General features: G+C 43.4%; 1 protein-coding gene across 17 annotated transcripts in view; it reads left to right on the top strand.

Annotated features, from left to right (window-relative positions):
* Positions 1-20535, top strand: part of USP13 (ubiquitin specific peptidase 13) — a 128693-nt gene that overhangs the window by 105840 nt on the left and 2318 nt on the right. For 2 of the 17 annotated variants that reach the window (XM_074367382.1, XM_074367458.1), the window contains 2 exons: positions 3764-3848; positions 5510-20443. In XM_074367382.1, coding sequence (XP_074223483.1) covers positions 3764-3848; positions 5510-5603 — 179 coding nt within the window. In that variant the 3' untranslated portion in view covers positions 5604-20443. The remainder of the gene's footprint in view (positions 1-3763; positions 3849-5509; positions 20444-20535) is intronic. The other 15 variants (XM_074367452.1, XM_074367436.1, XM_074367424.1 and 12 more) reach the window with 15 other exon arrangements.

Genomic DNA, 20535 nt, shown 5'->3' with positions numbered 1-20535 from the left:
TCTATGTTTTTTGAGAGTGTGAGACCTCTGGGAACTGGGAGAAGAACCAGCAGTGGCTTCCTGGCTGGTTTATTCACCTTCACTCTCTCTTTGGAAACAGATGTAAATTGAGATTTCTTACCTGTTGAATGTTTGCAAATTTATTGAGATTTTTCTCTTGTGCTGTTGGTTCCTAGCAGGAGGCCTTGAATAATGCATGGCGTGGTTGCTTTTATTGATAAACACAGTTAATTTTAATTATAGGACTAAGATTTATGTTAATCTTTTCTCTTTATTTTTGTCATTTTGAGTATACCCATGAATTAATTGCTTTTAACCAAAGAGAGGAAACATTCCTTTGGGGGCTTAATGACATGTTTGGCTGTACTGGGGTGTAGGGTTTGTTCTTTTCTCTGTGTCTGTGTGTTTTGTCCACATGGTGGCTGTGTTGGTGTCTGAGCAATGTTTGATTGACATGCCCCTGACTTATGGTGGGAAGTGCTCATTAAATCCTCTGTTCAGTTATTTAAGTCATTGTTTTGGGGGACAGTTCCTTTGGGGGAAAAATACTGGTTGGAGCATCTCATTCTCTCTTTATTTCATGAAAATTCTGAGGGCAGCTGCCTTATAGGAGACCGGCACCATATGTCTCAAATTGAAGATTTGGAATTTGATGTATTGGAATTGGAATTATTCTAAAAGAGCTTTAAACACCAACCAGGGCCAAGAAACCTGACAAAGTCACCACCTACACTGTCTTACTTACTAGGGAGCGGGTGGGTTCTTAGTGGTGGGGGACACAGGGGAGGGCAGCCGAGGGCGGGAGCCCTGGATCACTAAGTGCCAGGCAACGTGATTATTATTCACAGCTGTCTTTTTGCCTGGTTTCTGTTTCAAACCTGTGCTTTTTTTTTCTTTCTTTCTTGTTTTCCTTTTGGTTGTCAGTTGATGTGACAGCTCACAGCAAAAACTTAGCTGATGACAGGAAAGGCAATTTCCCCCGATTCATTTCTTTTTTAAAATAATTTCACTAATTTATACCCCAATGTATACTTCGGTAGGTGGTTTATATAAATATATACAATATGAAAAGATATAAAAACAAGTGAGGACATGGAGTGAAGGGGGCCATGCCTCCCGCATGGTAGGCGCTGTTCTCTGTGCCTGGAATATTTCCAGAAAGAAAGCAGACTTGTCCTTATGGAGCTGTATTCTAGCCCAGGATAAAGGGAGGGCAACAAGGAAGAAATGCACAAGTAAGGATGCGCCACGGTGTTACTTGGAGCTCTGTGGACAACAGTAAAGCAGGGTTGGGGTGAGGTGGGGTGGAAGGAGAAGAATTTGCTGTTTTATAAGAAAGGCCTCTGGGAGATGACCTTTGATTGAGACCTTGATGAAGCGAGGGGTGGATTATGCGGCATCTGAAAGAAGAGCTCAGGTAGAAGGAACAGTAGGTGTGGAGGCTTGAAGTCCTCTGTATTCACGAGAGGAGTAGCCAGGGGGCTGGAGTAGCTGGAGTGGAGTGAGGAGGAGAGCATGAGGAGGTGCGGGGGGCCTCACAGGTCATTGTACAAGTGAGGTTGGGCTTCCACTTAGACTGCTCTGGCAGCCACACTGAGAATGGTGGGGAGGGGGCAGGGGAGGGAGCAGGGCGTCCAGGTAGGAGGGGAGGCTGTTGTATTAATTCGGGCAAGAGAGGATGGTTGCTGGGATTAGGGGTTACTAGTGGAGGTGGTTAAGATGTGGTTGGATTCTCTATAAAGTCTGAAGGAAATGCTGGATATATTTTTGAAGGATTTGCTGATGGATTGGATGTGTGTAGAGTATGTGAAATAAGTCAAGATTTTGTCCTGAGTTCCTGGAAGAAGGGAATCACCACGAACTGATGTAGATAAAGCTGAGAAGATGCTCAGCGAACGGGGAATGAAAGGGAATTTTCTCAGCCTGACCCCACAGCTCACCTCGTACTTACTGGTGGAAGACTGAATGCTCTTCCCCTAAGAGCAGGAACAAGACAAGGATGTCCACCCTTGCCACTGCTGTTTAACGTGGGGCAAGAGGCTCTAGCCACGGCAGTTACACAAGAAAAAGAAACAGGCAGCCAGATAAGCCAGGAAGAGGTAAAACTATTTCTGTTTAGCCAATGACATAGTCTTGTATATAGAGAATCCTAAGGAATCGACTTTAAAAACTATCAGGACTAATAAATGGGTTCAGCAAGATTGTAGGAAACAAGATCAATATACAAAATTTAATTGTAGTTCTGTACATTAGCAGTGAACATTCTGGAAATGAAATTAGGAAAATGTTTGCATTGAACGCCATGAGACTGGATGAGATCACCCAGAGAGGGAGGGAGAGAGGAAATGAGGTGGGGGGGTGGGGAGGGAGAGAGAGAGAGAGAGAGAGAGAGTGAGAGAGAGAGTGAGAGAGAGAGAGAGAGAGAGAGAGAGTGAGTGAGAGTGAGTGTGTGTGTGTGTGTGTGTGTGTGTGTGTGTGTGTGCGCGCAAGCAAGCAAGCAAGCAAGCAAGCAAGCAAGCAAGCGCGCACAGAGGAAAGAAAGGTCTGAGGTCAGAGCCCCAGGTCACCAATATTTAAAGGTCAGCGAGAAGAGTAGAAGCCAGTGAGGCATCTGGGCAACCAACATAGAGTCATGTCCTGGGGGCAAATGCTTGAGGAAGGAGGAGGTGGTCCACAGTATGCAAAGTGCTGAAGGGTAAGATGAGGAGGGAGGATTCACAGCTGAGTATTTGGATGGGTACTGGCAACCAGCAAGAGGGAGAGAATGGCAGAGAGAGGGGCCAGGGAAAGGGTCTATCCAGAACCAATACACTTGTAAAATACAACAGAAATTGAGTACTAAAAAAATGAATATGTAAGGCCATTTTTCCCCTATTAGATTCAACAGGCATGACTGCTACTCTAAGTTATTAAGAAAGCTTGTCAGTGCTCACTCGGTGTCTGTGCTGCCTCATCGCAGTCTGCAGCAGTTTGCGGAGCTGGGCTGGTACCAGCCTCGGGACCCACTGTGTGTTGCGTAGGTGTTGTGTAGGCCTAGGACTGGCCAGGGGAGCATGAGCTGAATTTCCTCCACTGTGGATTTGTACAGCATCCTGTGCTCGATGGCGGGAGGTACTTGTTAGGGAGTAAACATCCATCTCGTGCTCTAAGTAAGGCTACACATCTGTTCAGGCAGGAAGCCTGAAGTTTGGTCCCATATAGTTTATAACCATGAGCAAGTCAGAAATCACAAGACGCATATCCTGAGCATCATCCCTTCCTGGAAACGGTACCAGCTATCTGCTGTCTTCTTCCTAATCCTGACATTTGTGTGGTATTTTAGTCTGAACTGCTCATTTAAGCCTCACACAACCTTGTGAAGTGGGTGGATTTTTCATTTCTGTGAAGAAATGGGCTCAGAGATGAGACAACTTCTCCACCCGCATGCTGCTCGGAAGTGATGGAGCCAGGACCACCCTTTTAGACCTGTGAGCTTGCCCCCAGACTGGGCTGTGGGATTTTTAACCCCATTTCAGATAGGAACTTACTGTCGGCTGTGCTCTGATTGTTTATGTCCTGCTTTTGATATGAATTTGCAGGTTGAAGTTGGTGTCACTTGGGATGTGTGTGTATGTGGGTGTTCTCAGCATAGCAAGTAAACAGACTGTGTCTTTCAAGCTGAACAGTTGCTGGATTACACTCTTACTGGCTTTAAATTCTGATCAGAAGTGCTATTGATTTCTAGAAATGCCACCTTGTAACTGAGTTGTTTCTTCTTTCACAGTGTACGAATTATTTGCGTTCATCAGTCACATGGGAACATCTACAATGAGTGGCCATTATGTTTGCCACATCAAAAAGGAAGGAAGGTGAGTCTTTTTGAGAAGGTAAAAGGAGATCTGTTTGAGCACCTGCTATGTGCCAGCCACTCCACTAGGTGTTTCATATGTTATCTCATTTGGTTCTCACAATAGGGGTAGACTCTTAAAGCCATTTTATACATCAAGACTCTGAGGCTCAGGGAGGCTGAGTAGCTCGACCGTAGCAGCTGCGTCTGAGCTGGTGTTCAGAGCCCCTCTCCACCGTCATAGCAAGGCGGCTTCCCAAAGTAAAGGCGCACCCTGCAGCAGGATGTCCACATTTGGACTCTGTGGGATTGTCAGATTTGGCCAGCAAAATGAAGGAAAGCGAGAAAACCAGGATGCCCCATTACATTTGAATTTCAGATAGTGAATCACTTGTTAGTATAAATAGGTGTCAACTATCGCATGGGACATACTTGCATTAAAAAAGTTGTTTGTTCCTTATGTGATGCTCACATTTGACTGGGTGAGTTAACCCAGTGTTCTATCTGGCAACCCTAACGCCCAGTGTTTGCCCTCTTGCAGCCTTGGCTTCTTAAGGATTGTAGGGTGTGTGGTGAGCCGGGAATGAGACAGTTGTGGGGCGTGAGGCCGCTGCTCTCTTCAGAACCTTGAACCTTCTCTCTGGGCTGGATCCACACAGGCCCCCCTGGTCTCCCTTCCTTGAGCTCCCCCTGAGTAGCCTGGCCTGTGGGTCAGCATCCCTGCTGAGGCAGTGCCTGGGCCGCGTGGGCGCGGGAGGAGCGTGTTCCCTTGGTCCTCCTGGTAGGACGTTAACCTCTCACTCGGGGCCCCGCACTGCAGGGGTGACTGGTTCCCACCCGGGGGTCCACTGTTCTCCTTTCTGGTGTGTCTTTTAGTTTTGTCTTCTCAACTTGATTCATAAAATAGTTGAGCACAGGAACTTGGTTTGGAGTGAATTGTTTTTATTACCAATCACGATGACTCTTTGAAAAATACTTTTCTTAAGAAAAATAGCTTAATTATAATTTAAAAAGCAGTGAAATTCATTATAAGGAATTTGTAAAATACAAAAACATACAGAGAATATGGGGTCTGGAAGCCTAGAGATAACCATTGTCTGTATTTCGATACAGTTCTCTTTGTTTTATTGTTTTCATCGGGAGAGGGTGTGCATGTCTGTATACACACGTCCTACATGGAAACGTGTGTATGTATTTACAACTTTTGTAAAGCTTAAAGTCCACACACAGTGTGTATAACTTTGTAACCTGCTTTTCCCCACTTCATATTGTGATTATTTTCTCACTTTACCAAGTATTCTTTGAAGGTATTTTAATAGTTGGACAGTTCACTGCATGTCTACTTACTTTTGATTTTTAGCTAGTTTTACACCTAAGGCTGAAATGAACACATACTTCTTTGACTCAGTTTCTGAGGCCATCTCTGGTTTCTACAAATGAAATTAGGAGAACAAAGGGTTTGAAATGTTTGGAGGCTCCCTTGGGAACTACTTTTTGATCAAATGTGAGGATAAAAAAGCAGTTGTCCTTCCCTGCTAGCGTTCTGCTTCCCTTCATACAGCGGACTTGAGTTTGGTTTATCGAGAACATCTTGATTGTTTTAGGTTTGGTGCAGTAACTTTCTTCTGCAGTATTTCCTGGAACTGACTTAAACCCATCAAATGCTTCTGTCTTTGTTTTCAGATGGGTGATCTACAACGACCACAAAGTCTGTGCCTCCGAAAGGCCCCCTAAAGACCTGGGCTACCTGTACTTTTACCGCAGGGTACCGAGCTAAACCTCACGTGCAGACTGGCGAGAAGAAGCCATATGCCTTTTTAATTTGCCAAAAAAAAAAAAAAAAAAAAGAAAAAAAAGAAGTTGGGACAGCCAGACATGAAGGAATACATGGGGTATTTATAGTTTATTTAAAGAACATCATTTGATGCCTTCTGAAATAGAACTGGGAGGAAATTTCTATCAGTGATGATACACTACTGTAGATAGTTTTTCTTTTTATAAATGTTTAAGAAGAGAATGATTTAAAAAGAGAAGTGTTCATATTGCTGGTGGGGGATCTGTCACTGGCACATCAAAACAGGACTGTGCCACCAGCCCTCTGTTGTAGTTTGGGGGTCAGCGGCCGCGGCCGCCAGAGAACCCAGGTCGTGGGGCCAGTCCTGTCGCCTCACCCACAATAAACAAAAAGCCCACTTTTGTTTCATATCGAACATCAGTAACCAGGCTGGGCTTTACTTGTGACATAATTTTTTTCATGATGCACAATAGTTTCTGACCTCTCCATGTACAGTAGATTAGAACATCCACAACGAGAGATGTTTAATTTAAATCATATCAAAATTCATAATCTGATTGTGTGAATGTGTGTGAGAATGAGACCCAGAGTGTGAGACCTTTCTAGGCAACTAGAAAACCTGTGACGGGTTGGTTTTTAAAGGTTAAAATAGGTGGTATTAAGCATAGCTGGAGAAAGCAAGTAAATATTTTAAAGAAACTATAACTCAGGAACAGTTTAAAAAATTAGCTCCCCCACTTAGATGTTCAGGCGTAAAAAGGGCTGTGGCCCCTTTCCGTGCTGTCAAGAATCCCTGTGGGTTTGTGCCACTGGTATCAACACAGATGCCCACAGCAGCACATATTGTTCTTTGCCAAAGGTAGATGGATTCTGTCTGTCAGCAGCCCTTCCCCTAAGGCGTTGTGGTGTGTATTGTTAGTTAGGATAGCTGATTTCTTCCTGCCATAACACGTGACAGCTCCCTGGAATCATGCTAACTGCGCCAGATTTGTCTGTCGTTTTCTCATCCCCCAGCAATCTGCTTGCCTCCGTTTCTACTTTTTCTGGGGCCAGAGTCTCCTCTCTGCCCTTTCTTGGCTTGTCACCTCCTGACTTGCCTCACTGCTTATCTGCTGTGACCAACAGTGTGATCTTGGGCAGTTTAAGGGTTTCAGTTGCAAAGAAACTTTACATGACATTATGAAAGACCATCGTTTCCATTTTTGGTATTTTAGTATTTTAGTTGCAATCTGGAATTGGATCAGAGTTTCAAATGTGATGAAAAAAGTAGAAGGCTAGTGCTCTAAAATTTTCCTACTGCGCTGTACCAAATGCCAGGGCCTCTGGAGTTTCTATTTCAGATTCTTCAGTCAAATAAAGCTGGATTTATTGCTGTCTGCTTAACATGCATTTGATTGGTAGAAAGGATCTTTCTGGAAACTGTAGGAAAATAAAGCAGAATCAGTTGGGTGAAATACAGCACAGAATTTCACAGTTCTGTGAAATACAGAAATGGGACGATGACTTGTGAGTTATGAACAGTCAGGATTCTGGTTTTGATTGGGGCCCTGCTCACAGGAGATCAGTGATACTTTGTGTGCGAGGGATGGGGAGCCTGAGGCCTGTGGCCCGGGGACCTGGGTGCTGCTGAGCTGGGCGAGTCCCTCAGCCTCCCTGTGCCTCACTCGTCTGCACAATGGTGTGGTGACACCTGCCCTCTCCTTCCAGCTGTGCTTGGAGGATCTGGCGAGAGCCGGTGTGACAAGTGTCGTGCGCAGGCAGGTCCTGGTAGAGTCAGTGTCCTCTCTTGTCTGATCTGATGTTTTCTTCAGTTTGAGAACAAATGAGATTGGCAGGAGGGAGCTCATGGTGTGAAAATCCTCTACTAAACTCTGCCCCCTGGTGTCACCTTCGAACATGGTCTCGGACATCCTAGAGCAGTCCCAGTCTGGGACACGGGTCCCTGTCTCCTGCAGAAACCCCCACACTAAGGAGCCTTACAAAATCCAGTCTCCTCATGGCCGAGTCTCATAGAATAATGACTCCAAACACACATCCAAAATGACGTCTTTTCACTGCTGGTACGAAGTGAAGGCCTTTTTTGGGGGGTGGGAGGGTGGTTGGGAATTTGGATTGAAATGTGGAGAAAATGGCATGTGTATTTTGAACAACAAAAAAATTTATAATCAAACTTTGAAAAACAAATGGTGCAAAGTTGGTATATAAGATTATAGGCTACACATTAATTCATTCAGTAGGAAAAGAAATTTAGCCCTTTTGATACCTAACCATATTGTAAGAAAATGTAACATGGCTGCCTTTTTTTTTTTCTGCGTCACAAAACAAAGGGCTATTTCTATAAGGCAAAGTTTTATATGTGTGCTATTCTTTATTTCCGATTGAGAGTTGGGAAAAACTGGAGCAAATATTGGTTTTCTTTTATGCTTACCAATGCATTTACATGTATATCTTAATATATTTCAAGGCAAGTTTCCCTGGAATCAGAGTCTGGAATATACTGCTAATTTTCCACATGTATGTAGATGAGATGATGACTGAAACTGGAATAGTGTGTGTATTTTGTCAACTGATCATCAGCCTGTTAGGACTCTTCTGTGTGAGGCGTGCTGGTGTAATTGTGAAATTCTCACTGTGTGTGGCTGTACGTGTGAAGGAGAGCACCTTCTTCCTGTAAATATCTTTTGATACCCATTTGTGTAAAATCCTGATGAATATGTCTTTGGAGAATACAGCTATCAGATTTTTATTTTGTCAGTTGATCTAAATGCCCATATAACTAATCAGAAATCCAGTTTGGCTCAGCTTGGGATTTTTTTTTTGAGGGGAGAAGAAGTATGCAGAAGGGACGAGTCATGTTTGAATGCGGCTTCACGTCAGCACTGCTTTAATGCTTTGAACTGACGTGTCGTTTTCTCCCACCCACAAGAGAATGTGCCTGGCGCTCCCTGGGCTCACCGTGGGCCGGAGGGAGTGGCCCGAGCCTCTTACCCCCAACATCATTTACTCCCTCTGCCTGAACTGGATGGAGCCTCACCTGCAATTCACAGTGAGAGCACCTGGGCTTGTAGCCCGGCTCCGCTTCTGAGTGTGATGGGACTGGGTCACAGTACTTCTCTCAGCCTTTTCCTTTAAAGTGAGTGGGTTAGACCAGTAAGCTCACAAGTCCCTTTCTGCCGTCACATCCAATTCTATTTTTATTTTCCTATGGTTACAGCTGGGGTCAGGCATGTGAGATGCGAGGGATCACACAGAGGCTAGACGTTAGGCTTTTGGTTTGTTACAGCTCACGCACCCCACTTTAGAACCTGCCTCATTTTTAGTGTCCCCACCCCAACTGCTCATTCCCACTTTCTTGAGTAATTTCTTTGGTAATTATCCCATCTCCCTCCTCCAACACCCACTGCCCCCCCAACCTCCAACGCTGGAAACTCCACTTCCCAGTTGGTAAGGTGTTTTGTTACTGTCCTCCTTGAAAATGAGAAATCTGTTTAAAAACACCTCCTGCCCTAAAAAATCTGAGAGCTACCTTCTGCTGACTTTGTGACCTTAATGGAATATTTTCTTACTCTAACTCAGTTATAGCTGTGATCCTTAAATAAGATTTTCTGCCACAGAAAGGATGCCTTTTCACCTCGTAGGCATCACTGTTGCTAAATCACACCATCTGCAGGGAAATGGCCAGGGGCAGGACTGGGGGATAGGATTAGATAAAACGTGGTTCTATCTTTACCTAAGGTCAGAAGTCCTAGGTTCTGTACCCTGACGCTGGTGTGTGAGATCGCCCACGCAGTGCCATGGAGGTTCCCTACTCAGTAAGTCATCCTGGAAGAGTGTGTGTTACGAGTCTCTAGATCTGCACTGTTCAGTAAGTCATCCGTGGTCACGTGTGGCTAATGACCTCTGGAAATGTGTCTTGTCCAAACTGAGGTGCTGTACACAGGAAATACACACCAGACTTTGAAGGCATGGTAACAAAAAGGGAATGTAAAATAGTGCATCAATATTTTCTATTGATTTTATGTGCTAAAATGACAATACTTTAGATATATTAAATAAGGTATTATTAAAATTTTATCTTTTTTCCAAATGTGGCTACCAAGAAATTTTGAAATTGGACACGTGACTTGCATTGTACGTCTGCTGGACAGTGCTTCTCTAGACCAAGTCGGGTCGGGGAGGCAGTGAGATGCCATAGGAGTGGAAGGTAATTCTCTGAAGCATCCAGGCAGACAGAGGCAACACAAATGTTTTTGCTGGAGTTGGGAGCACTGTGAGGCACAGAACAAATGCCTTCCAGAAAGCAGAAGTTTTTTTTACATAAAAACCAATATATGTAAGACCCCTATTAAAAAAGCAAATGAGTCCAAACCCCGTTCCTTCAGCTTTGCCTAGAAGCTGCCAGCTTTGCATTTATTTTCTAAGCATCTTGTAGGTGCCAGGGATGTCAGCCACATGAGGATGCTGGGCGGACTTATTTCACTTTGGGCAACATTCTCTTGTGGTTTCCCCTCCACAGGTATTGTTTCATCTGTTCAGAGCTGGGCATGTTAAAATCCTGTGCAAATCTTGCCGCTCCTCCCGGCCTCAGCAGAGGGCTCAGCCTGTGGGCAGCGCCTGTCTGCCCAGCAGGGTTTGACATTGGCTCCTGAAAGAGTGTGTCTGTTTTATTTCGCACTAGTCACAGTTGTTTAAAATATCTCAAATGTTTTGGGAGAGTATTTGCCTGTGATAGAAAGAGAGATGGATGATTTATTGCTTCAGTTGTTTTAAAATTAAAAGCTATTCTCACAATCTGAGGTCCCTTCATGGCTTTTTGTTTCTTTCTTTTTTTTTCTTTTGCAAGATGCCAAGTAAACAGATTCTGCCTTTTACAGGTTCTTATCCATCAGTGGAACAGGTAACTTGGGACAGTGCCTAATTTTATTTCTTTCTAGGGTTTCTTTGTGTGGGCCCTGAGGCTGCCTGGTCCCCATCAGTGGTGGAACATCCGCAGTGGCAAGACGTTATCCCGGGAGGGAGGGAGGGGCCCGGGCGGGGGTGTCTGCTGTCTTTCAGAACTTCTCTACTGGGTTTCAAGTTGCACATTGGAATCAGTTGAAACCTTTCTGTGGGTTTCCGGCTCTCAGTTTGCTGGTGGCTTCCTTGACACAGGTATAGGCAGAATCAACACTAGTTGCATTGAGGGATTTCAGCAGTTTTATGAAGCCGTGTTTCTAGGCTGTATATGAGTTTCCTGTTGCTGCTGTAACAGATTACCACAAACTTAGTGGCTTAAAACAACACATTTCTTAGGTCAGAAAGTCTGGAAATGGGTCTCACAAGGCTAAAATCAAGGTGTTGGCAGGGAAGCTGGAGGAGAGAACCCATTCGTTGTGTCTTCCAGCTTTTGGAAGCTGTTCTTGTTCCCTGGCTCACACCCTCCTGACAGCATTGGCTTTCCTCCAGCATCTACTTACGTTGTTATATCTCTGTCACTGGTTCTCCTGCCTTTCTTACAGAGACCCTTATGATTACATTGGGTTTGCCCAGATATTCCAGAGGAATCTTCCCATCTCAGGATCCTTAACTACAGCTGCAGTGTTCCTTTTCCCATGTAAGGTAACACAGTCACAGATGGGGGGGGACATTATTTTGCCTACCATATAGGAGACGCTAGTTACTACTTAAAATATGTTTATTCAGTGCTTAAAATTTTTAAAAGAATGAACCTCTGCTTCTAAAAATCCAAGTGAAATGACTGACACCAGTGTTACGCCGTATGTTTTGGTGAGGGGGTGAGAGGAAAAGGGAATGATTGGGAGAGTGAGGGGTCATTTACAATCCAGAGAACTGTGAAGTTTTAGGACCATGTTTGCAAGCCAGTTGCTGTTTACATCCCCTTGATCCGTCCCACTGTGTCCAGTGGGAGAGTGTACCAGTGTGTGTATGTGCTGTTTGAACTTATGGTCCTGCTTTTCAAATGTCGTCAGGGACAAACTTCAGTCACAGTGGGGAAGTTTAATAGGAAAATGGTGAGTTATCCTCATGTAGCCAATTACTTAAAAATCTACTCGGAAAAGTCTTTCAGTGAGGTCAGGAGGCAGGGTGGGATAATGGGAAGAAGCATAGAGACACGGCCAAATCCTGTTGTCAACACAGGGTAGCTGTGTGACTGTGCAAAGCACTTAATATCCTAAGACTCAGTCATCCCATCTGTTCAGTGGGCATAATACTTGAGTTCGAGTATCACAGGATACTTTTACTGTGCTATTTTATGTCATGTTAACCCATATAGCATTTTGGGTTACTCTAAGGAGTTTTTGACCCATTGAGTCTAAAAAATTCCTTTAAAACAATCAGAATTATACCAGCATTGATGACTTTTTTTTTTTTTCAGGAAATAATTCCATTAAGCCAATTTATGTTGTTATTCTGTATAGCATGGTTCATCATTCAGTAAATACTAACGGTCTACCATGTGCTGGGCATTGTTTTTCTTAGCTGTGTCAGTAAACAAAGTAGACTAGGTCTCTGCCCTTGCCGAGTCAATTTTCTACCAGGGACAGACAGATACTAAACATAAGAAATAAGCAAGTACGTTAGAAGAGATTGAGTCCTATGGAAAAAAGAAAACGAAGAGCAGGGGTGGAGGTGCAGACTGAAGGACTAAATTGGATACTCAGGGAAGGCATCGTCTGGAGGTGAGATTTGAATGAAGGATTGGAGGAGGTGAAGGAGTCATTCGAATGGATGTTTGGGGGAAGGACGTGCTTGGCAGAGGGACTAACTGGAGCACTGACTCCGGGGTGGGGACATTTCTGATCTGTCAGAGAAGCAGCAAGGGGACCAGTGTGGTTGGAAGGAAGGGAGTTAGTGGGAGAGGAGAGTGGAAGGGGCCAGATCACCTGAGCCTGGGAGGTGTTGGAAGGGCTTGACTCTAGAGTGCAAGGGGGGCCATTACAGGGTCTTGAGCAGAGCAGTGACCTGATCTAAGTTCCAAGAAGATAATTCTTTGTTTAGAGTAGATGATAGGAGGGCCAGGGAGGAAGTAGGAGCTACTGTGGCAAGTGAGGGGAGAGGATCATGGCTCAGATGGATGGGGTAGCAGTGGAGGTGGTATGGATGGCCAGATTCTGGACACATTTGAAGGTAAAGCCAATAGAATTTCCTGCTGGATAGGATGTGGGATGTGAGGGGATAAGCGTAGCTAAGGCTGCCCCCAAGTTTTTGTTCTGTGCAACTGAAGAATGTAGTTGCAATCAGCTAAGGTGGTTAGGGTGCGGTGGGGTTGGAGGTGGTGGTGGGGAAGGATGGCCAGTTTGGGATACATTGGGTTTGAAATGTCTGTTAGACCTCTGTGGTCGATGTTGAGTAGGAAGCTGGATATGCAGCTCTGGACTTTGAGAGAGAAGTCCTGACTGTCGGTAATGGGAGTGGTTGGTATTTAGATGGTATTTAAAGCCATGCGACTGGGTGAGATCATCAATGGAGGGAGACAGGAAATATAAGAGGTCCAGGGACTGAGCCTTTCAACATAAGAAGTCAGGGAGAAGATGAGCCACAAAGGAGACGTGAAGAGAGACCACCAATATGCATGGAAACCAAGACGATGGCACCTGGAAGTGGAACCCAAGTGGAGAAGGCGTCTTGAGGAGGTGAGAGTGATCACCTGCCAGATAACTGCGGTAGGTTAAGTAAGATGAGTTCACCGTGAGATTGATCGGCTTGGGCTCTTGGGTGATCTCCATGAGAACAGTTTGGGAGGAGAGGAATTGCAGAAGATGAGTGTAGACAACCCTTGGGGGAGATTTGCTACCAAGGAAAGTAAAGCAGTGGGGTGATGGCTGACTGGGGAAGTGGGATGGGATTTAGAGAAGTTTTTCCTTTTAATTGTGAGAAATAAGATGGTCAAACAAAGGAGGGAGGATGTAGGAGGGAGAGGGAAGAAGTGCTGAGCCATTATTCTTGAACAGGCAAGAGGTGATGGAATCTGGTGCCAAAGTCGGAGCCGACTCTAGGCAGGGCCTGGAAGACCTGCATGGGGACAGGAGGAAGGCAGGGACCGGAGTGTCGATGCCACAGCCAGGAAAGCAGGAGACTGAGTGCCGTGAGTCTGGGAGTTCTCTCGTGTCTGCCTTCACTGCCTCAGGGAAGTAGGAAGCATGGCCAGCTTAGGGGAGGTGTGGGGCAGAGTGGGGATTTGAGGAGAGAGGAGGGGGTAAGAAAGTTACCCAAACTCTTCCCAGACTTTTACATTTTCCTTTCTAATGAACTTACTTTAATTGTTAACAATTCTGTACATTTTATAAGGACGGTCTGAGTCATCAGTTTGTTTTCCATCCTCATCAGTTTTTCTCACTATTATAACTTTTGCTATTGCAAATTCCCCTTTGCAGCCGTTGTTTCCACTCGGCCCAGCTTTCCCAGGTCAAATTTTGTAAATCTAAATTTTGTCGAGAGGATTTTGTTCTTTTATCAGCTTTTAACCAATAGCACATTTTACTACAAGCAGTGTTGGTCATCATCTTGGTAATTTCTCAAGCCTACTTTTTCCCAGGTCAGTTTGTGCAGTTTTTAGTATTAGATGGGATCTTTCACCTGTCTTTAAATCTCTTAAGACATTATTTTTTTCACCTGGCACAGTTTTTGCTATTGTTAATTATTTGCAGGAATATCAATTATGGCCTGGATGCAATTATCAGTAGAGCAAAGACTTAGGACCTTGGGCGCCCACTGAGTTTAAAACTGCAGGTTAGAAACGTGGTAGCTTCTAGTAAATTGCTAGTTTCCTTTTCTGTTTCCCTTTCAAAGAACTCAGGCTGGAAAGGCTCTACTGCCTGGTCTCCACCCTTCTAAACAGTGAGCAGACTCGAGCAGAGCACCTACTGAGAATCAGTTTTTTGCCCTGTGGAACTAAACTAATGTTAACCATTGGTTCCTCACGTTCTGATTCACTGACGATTAACTAGGTGGCATTATTTATTATGCGATGTAAGTAAGGAAAAAAACAGGTCAGTCCTTGTGAGCCCTGAAGTACTGGCTAGTTGAGGTACTACCTCAAGGAGCCCTGTACAGAAATGTAAAGGACCCTTCAGACCTTGGGCTGCTTCTGTATACACTGGGGTGAAGCAGCTGTTTGGGGACATTAACATAATTCACATTTAAAGTGGGAGGGTAGGAGACATAGGAGTTTGAGTGATGCAGCAGGTGGGGAGAGGAGCCACAATTCACCACTAGGTAGATGGCATTTTACTGCGTGTAGAGTAACAGTGGAGCAGGAAAGAAAGATGTACAGCTTGATTTTCTAGAGGAGAAAACAGAATCCCACCTGAAGTGCTGCCGCAGATCGGAAGCAGGGGCAGTCAAGAGGGAGAGCCTGTTGTCTCCGTCCCCAACCTGACCACTCAAGGACTTTAGTAGGCATCTCGGAAACACAAACTTCCACATCAGTGGCATTCGTCCCCCCCGGGGTAAGTCCGCCCTTTCCCTGCTCCAGGAAGTCCTCCCGTCTCCGTCCGGACACCTCACATCTCCCTGGGCTCGCTTTCCTTAAGCACACACCACACTTGTTCCTGTCTTGGCATCTTTTGCTAGCTGTGGGCTCTGCCAGGACGCTTGTCCCCAGCTCCACTTGGCTGGCTTCTTGTAATTTAAATCTCAGTTCTAAGGTCACCTATGAGAAACCTTTCCTGACCACCTATGAAGGAGCCCCAGTCACTCTCAGAATCCCTTACCTGCCTTGTTCTTCTTAGCGCTTTGCAGCACGTGGCGTTCTTACTCATGTATTTGTTGATCTTTCCCAGAAATCTAAGCTCTTCAAGGGCTTGATTTGATTTACTTACCACTGTCCTACTCTAGAACAGTGCCTGCAACTTAGTAGGTGCTGAAATATTTCTTGACTGATTAAAAAAAGAAAAAGACCCTAAAACTGAAATATATTTTAATACTTTTATTCTAAAAACAAAAAAATCACAAAATCCAATTTCAGGTTAAATAATATTTTAGTCTTTAAAAATTAACAAAGGAGTACGATTTTAAAGTTTTGCTTTGTATCTAAAACGCATGCTTGATTTCCAGATAACTCATGCAAAGTCATATGTAGTGACTGATAGTCAATAAAAAGAACCTTTTAATCAGTAGTACAAATTAGATTCTATTTGATTTGAAGCAATTCTGAACCCAGTAACTCATTTTCAAAGATTTCTGAAAAGACTTTGAAGCCACAAAGTTTATTTGAAAACATAGTTTAAAATTGCACAGATATAAATACAATTTAATAATGTGAAAAGGGAAGGCATGCTTCCAATTATAGTACAAAAATACTACCTTCATCTTGGTAAGCCAGTGGAATAAATTAAACACATCAATATGGTAAGAGATTATTTTTATGATAGTAATTTTATTTCAAAGAGCAACAGAGGGAAATAGAGTTGTGCTATGATATATATTTCACTAAGTACAGATACATCATCATGTACTATGCCAATAACTTACACCCCAATTGCCATTAATTTCCTATAGGTCACTTAGTTTGGGTTGGTTTTAACTTGAAAACTCAATGTAAACATTTAAGGTTAAATTTTTTGTTACCTATTTCAGCTTAAAAATGAAATCCCAAGATTTTAAACATTGAGCATAAGGAAGCATCACAGAAGAATCTGTCTCAAACAGTATTTTAGATCAGACTAGATACGCAATATTCATAGATATATAAAATATATAGAAATATCTTTTCTAAATAGTTAATAAATGCTTGTTATAGTTTGTATAAAGTTTACTAAATTAATCAGGTTTTTTTCTCCCCAACAAATATAAACAAACTTGGGCAATGAAAATTGAAGAGGGCTTGGATTAGATGATATGGGGGGGAATTGAAAATAAATTGTTAAAAGTTTCCTTTAAGTACTGGTAACACATTCAATCATGAATGTGTTTTTCACGTGGCACAGGTTTTTAATGGTATTTTTATGTGTCTCGGTGAAAATGCCAAACTGCCTCATTGAGTGAGTGTATATATCCCCTAGTCCTTTTTATCACACCGTTTCCAAGGAATTCAAAGGAAAAGGAAAAAAAACCTACACCCATTTTATTTTTGGGCAAAGAACTGCCTCTTTTTTTTTTTTTTTTTAATCTTATTTTGAGTGCAGGTTTGCAGGTTTCCACAGGACCTGTGGGAGCTGTGCTGTGATGCTCTGCAATGCTCCAGGAGAGTTTGCTCAGGTAGGTCCTGAGAAAACAGGGCTGAGGTTTTGGGGATCGGGGCACTTGTTTTCAGAGTCTGTTCTTTTGGTATTTCTGCAGAGCGTGCAGGTAGTGGAAACTATTCGAGGCAAAATGCCACATAAGAGTTTGTTAAATCTCACTTGAGTTTTCTGTTTTTTTTTCCTTCTCTTACCTGTTTGATGCTGCCACACGATGGTCTTTGCCGGTACTTGGGGAATTCTGTCTTGGAGCTCATCTGTAGGTGTGGGCGTGCAGGGGTGTGTGAAATGAGGACAAAGCTGTCACTAACATACAATGTCCTCACTGTCTTTCGAACTTTGCTCCCTCCATTTTCTGGTCTCCTTGCCCTTATTTTTTCATAAAGCAGGGGTCACAGAAAAAGGCAGTGAGAGAACTTTACAGTTAAGGTTGAGTGACTGTGAAATCACCTCATCAACCCTGAATTTCAATGTTTTTAGATATATTGACCAAGTCCAATTTCTCAAGGAATGTGGGCCCAAGTAGCTCACTTACAAGTAGGGCCGTGGTGAGGACAATGGTGTGACAGACACCCCACACACTGTGGGGCATTTGCAGAAATTAAGGCCCCATGTCCACCGTGCCTTTTGATGGTTTTCATGTGCCTGACATTACCCTAACCTCCCCATCTTATTTAGAATGTCAGTATTTCTAATTTACAAACAACTTGAAATGCACTATTCAGAATTTAGAACCCAAAACTGCTGAGGCAATCAACATGATTTTGTTTAGCAGCATTCAAACACAAGGATTTTTGTCTCCATCTTGCATCTGTTGTTGTGCCTCAACTGGTTTTTAAAAATCGTTTGGATGTCTAAACACCTGGATTCCTCAGAGGACCAGTTTGGCACTGGCTGCAATACTGCATAAACCAGACGTGTGACAGCATGAGAACAGTCTCCAGGACAGGATTTTGAAAGCAAATAGAAAAACTGGAACACAAAGTTTATGAAAATGCTTCCTTGTTCAGAAGCAAGGAAAAATACGCTAACCTATGAGACTTACTCATGCACTGGGTAGATTTACATTCAGTAAAGTTCTCTTGCATGCTTTGGTTAATATTGGAGTAGGCAGATTTGCAAGTACTAATAATGCATGCGTTATTTTGGTACCTGAGGTTGTAAGTCTTACTTTTTAAAAACCGCCTTTTTACAAACCTTATGCCAGAGCTCATCTATAAACCACTCCTTAAAAATATATAGATCTATCTACTTCTTAGTTCAAAACAGTGTAGTTTCAACCAGTTCTATAAATACTGAGATGATAGGGAAACTGTGCCATAACACCCGGAGAGGGAATAAATTTGAAATTATTTTACAAAGTTGAAATCATGCATGTGCATGTGTAGTAATTTCTAAAACAAGAGGCCTCCAAAAGATGACACACAAATTAAGCCGTGAAAATACCCTGTTTCTATAGTGCTATTAGAAGCGTTTCAAGCAATAAAACAGCAACAACTTACAGTCCAGTCCTGTGTCACTGATTCAAGGACAAATGAAGGGAGACAAAATGACCATCTTGCTTTCTCTCTCTGCCCAAGGAGCACACCAAGTTCACAGCACGGAGTTTGGGTGCTCCTGTCATAACTGGGACTAGCTACAGTTGTGTTTGAGTCTTGCTTGTATAGCACAAACACACTGGAAAGATTTATCTAATAGTAGTATCTAGACATGGACCTAAGATTTAACATAGTTCTCTTTAAAGAATGCAGAAAGTGGCATACTACTCTGAAAGAGAGTGGGTCCTGGACATTCCAGGCCTGTTAAGTGTCACAAATTTGCCATTCTAGTTGCAATGCAGACTGAGAGAGCACAGCTCATAGCTTTTCTATTAGTTTCCCAGTGCACAAGACCTGCCGTTCTTTCAAGGAGAGTCATGGGAAGTGATCTTGGAAGAGAGCAAAAGGAATGATGACTCACCATGATTGCCTTACTGCTCCTGTTTCCTATCCCTCCACCTCCTCCTCACTGGTAAGGTATAGGACACAGAAATAGCCCACTAGACACAGTTATATTTTGAAATTCAGCAATGATCACCAGCCTTCTCTGCATTTTCATCCCATCTACTAGTGAAATTGTTCCTTGAAAGTCACATTTATGAAACTGAGTAGCCCTTTTAGTAAAAATGTTACCATTGTCTAAGAGATCTTAGGCTACTCCTCAGTAATAACAAGAAAAAGCATACTCAAAGCCTTCCCATGGTGCCCCAGAAGGTAACCCAAAACATCCTACCTTTCAAGTGGAAAGAGTAACGTAAATGACAATTTCACACCAGGAGGATAAGAAGCCAAAAACAGTTCCGCTTAAAAAAAAAAAACAACAAAAAACCAATAAGGACTGTTTTAAAATCTTGCTACTTAATTTTTGGTGGTGCTCTGATTTCTATAAACTTCCACTTGCTTTCTAGTAACTGTTTTTACTTAAATTTGTTTAAAAGTATTATTGAAAAGCAGCTTGGGCAATAATTCTGTACTCCTTGACATGAAAATCTTGCTTCTGATGGACACGGATATATTGGAGAAAATCTTACTGAATGCTCTGCAAATTACCAAATTATGATGGGAATGGAACACTGTTTACTCTAACACAACTTTTTGGAGTTTGAAGTTACTTTGTATTACAAAAGCAAAATAAAACTTGGGCTACAGACTTTGCCACCACTTAGCAATAAGCAAATTGAAATATCCTGCACTTGTGCTACTGTGAGGCTTTCAATTGTTACTGATCTCACACAGGTAGTGCCAGCAAGGCTAAGAAAACAGCTGATCATTACTGCAAATTCAGTTACTGTTGGAAGTGTAGAATGACATCATCAACAGAACACCCGTCAGGTTTTCTCCTAATGGACTCTGATGGCTGCACGTGTCAGCTGGCCAGCTGGTGAATGCACAGGATTGGGAGGAGGAACACGCAGAGAAGGGATGCTGTTCTATCCGGGATATTCAGGCAGGCAGCTCTCATGGGTTGGAGGCTGGCCCAGAGTCCCTCCCAGACTGAGTTTCAAGGATGTTAAAATTCTAAATAATACCATTTATTCTTTAGAAAATATTGAGCTTTATTTTGCTTCTCAGACTGCAGGAAAGCAGGCCAACATGGGGTTGTGATCTACTGCCCAGCAGTGAGTGACTGAACGCCTCTGCCCCCTGCTGGCCAGCGGGAGGCATCACCTAGCCCAAGTGGGCTTTGATGGGAAGATAGAAGCTGGGTACCACCAGAGTGCCCTCAACTCTTTGTCCTTACAAACTGAAATAGGTTACGATGTATGGAAGCCTCAAGGACTTGTGGTTTCATGTGTCCTTGGCTCCCCTTCCTACCCCAGCAATTTCCAACAGGAGAGAAGATCCCTACCTGGATCCGGAACTGGACGTCTCAGCACATACATGCGTCTCTCCTCCCCCAGTCACACTCTGGAGCCAAATGCTGTTTTGCGTGGTAACTCTGATCATGCAAGTAACCAGCTATTACTAACCAAAGAATATGAAGAAAAAGTTGGGATCAAATTGCTTTGGGGAAGAGTCTGGAAGAAGGAAGGAGACAAAAGAAGAATGGGACAGTGCACCATGACTCATTACTAGACTTGGACATCAGTGAAGTTATATTTTGGTTAGCATTTTGTAATTTTTCTAATTATTAAAAAAATGATGTCTTTCCAAGTCATCACCAGACTCCCAACAGGCAGAAGGCACTCTGAAGAA

Source organism: Camelus bactrianus, chromosome 1 (genome assembly GCF_048773025.1).
Source record: "Camelus bactrianus isolate YW-2024 breed Bactrian camel chromosome 1, ASM4877302v1, whole genome shotgun sequence".
Lineage (NCBI taxonomy): Eukaryota > Metazoa > Chordata > Mammalia > Artiodactyla > Camelidae > Camelus > Camelus bactrianus.
Note: the sequence above shows the minus strand (reverse complement) of the source record. Positions and strands in the feature narration are given on the sequence as shown.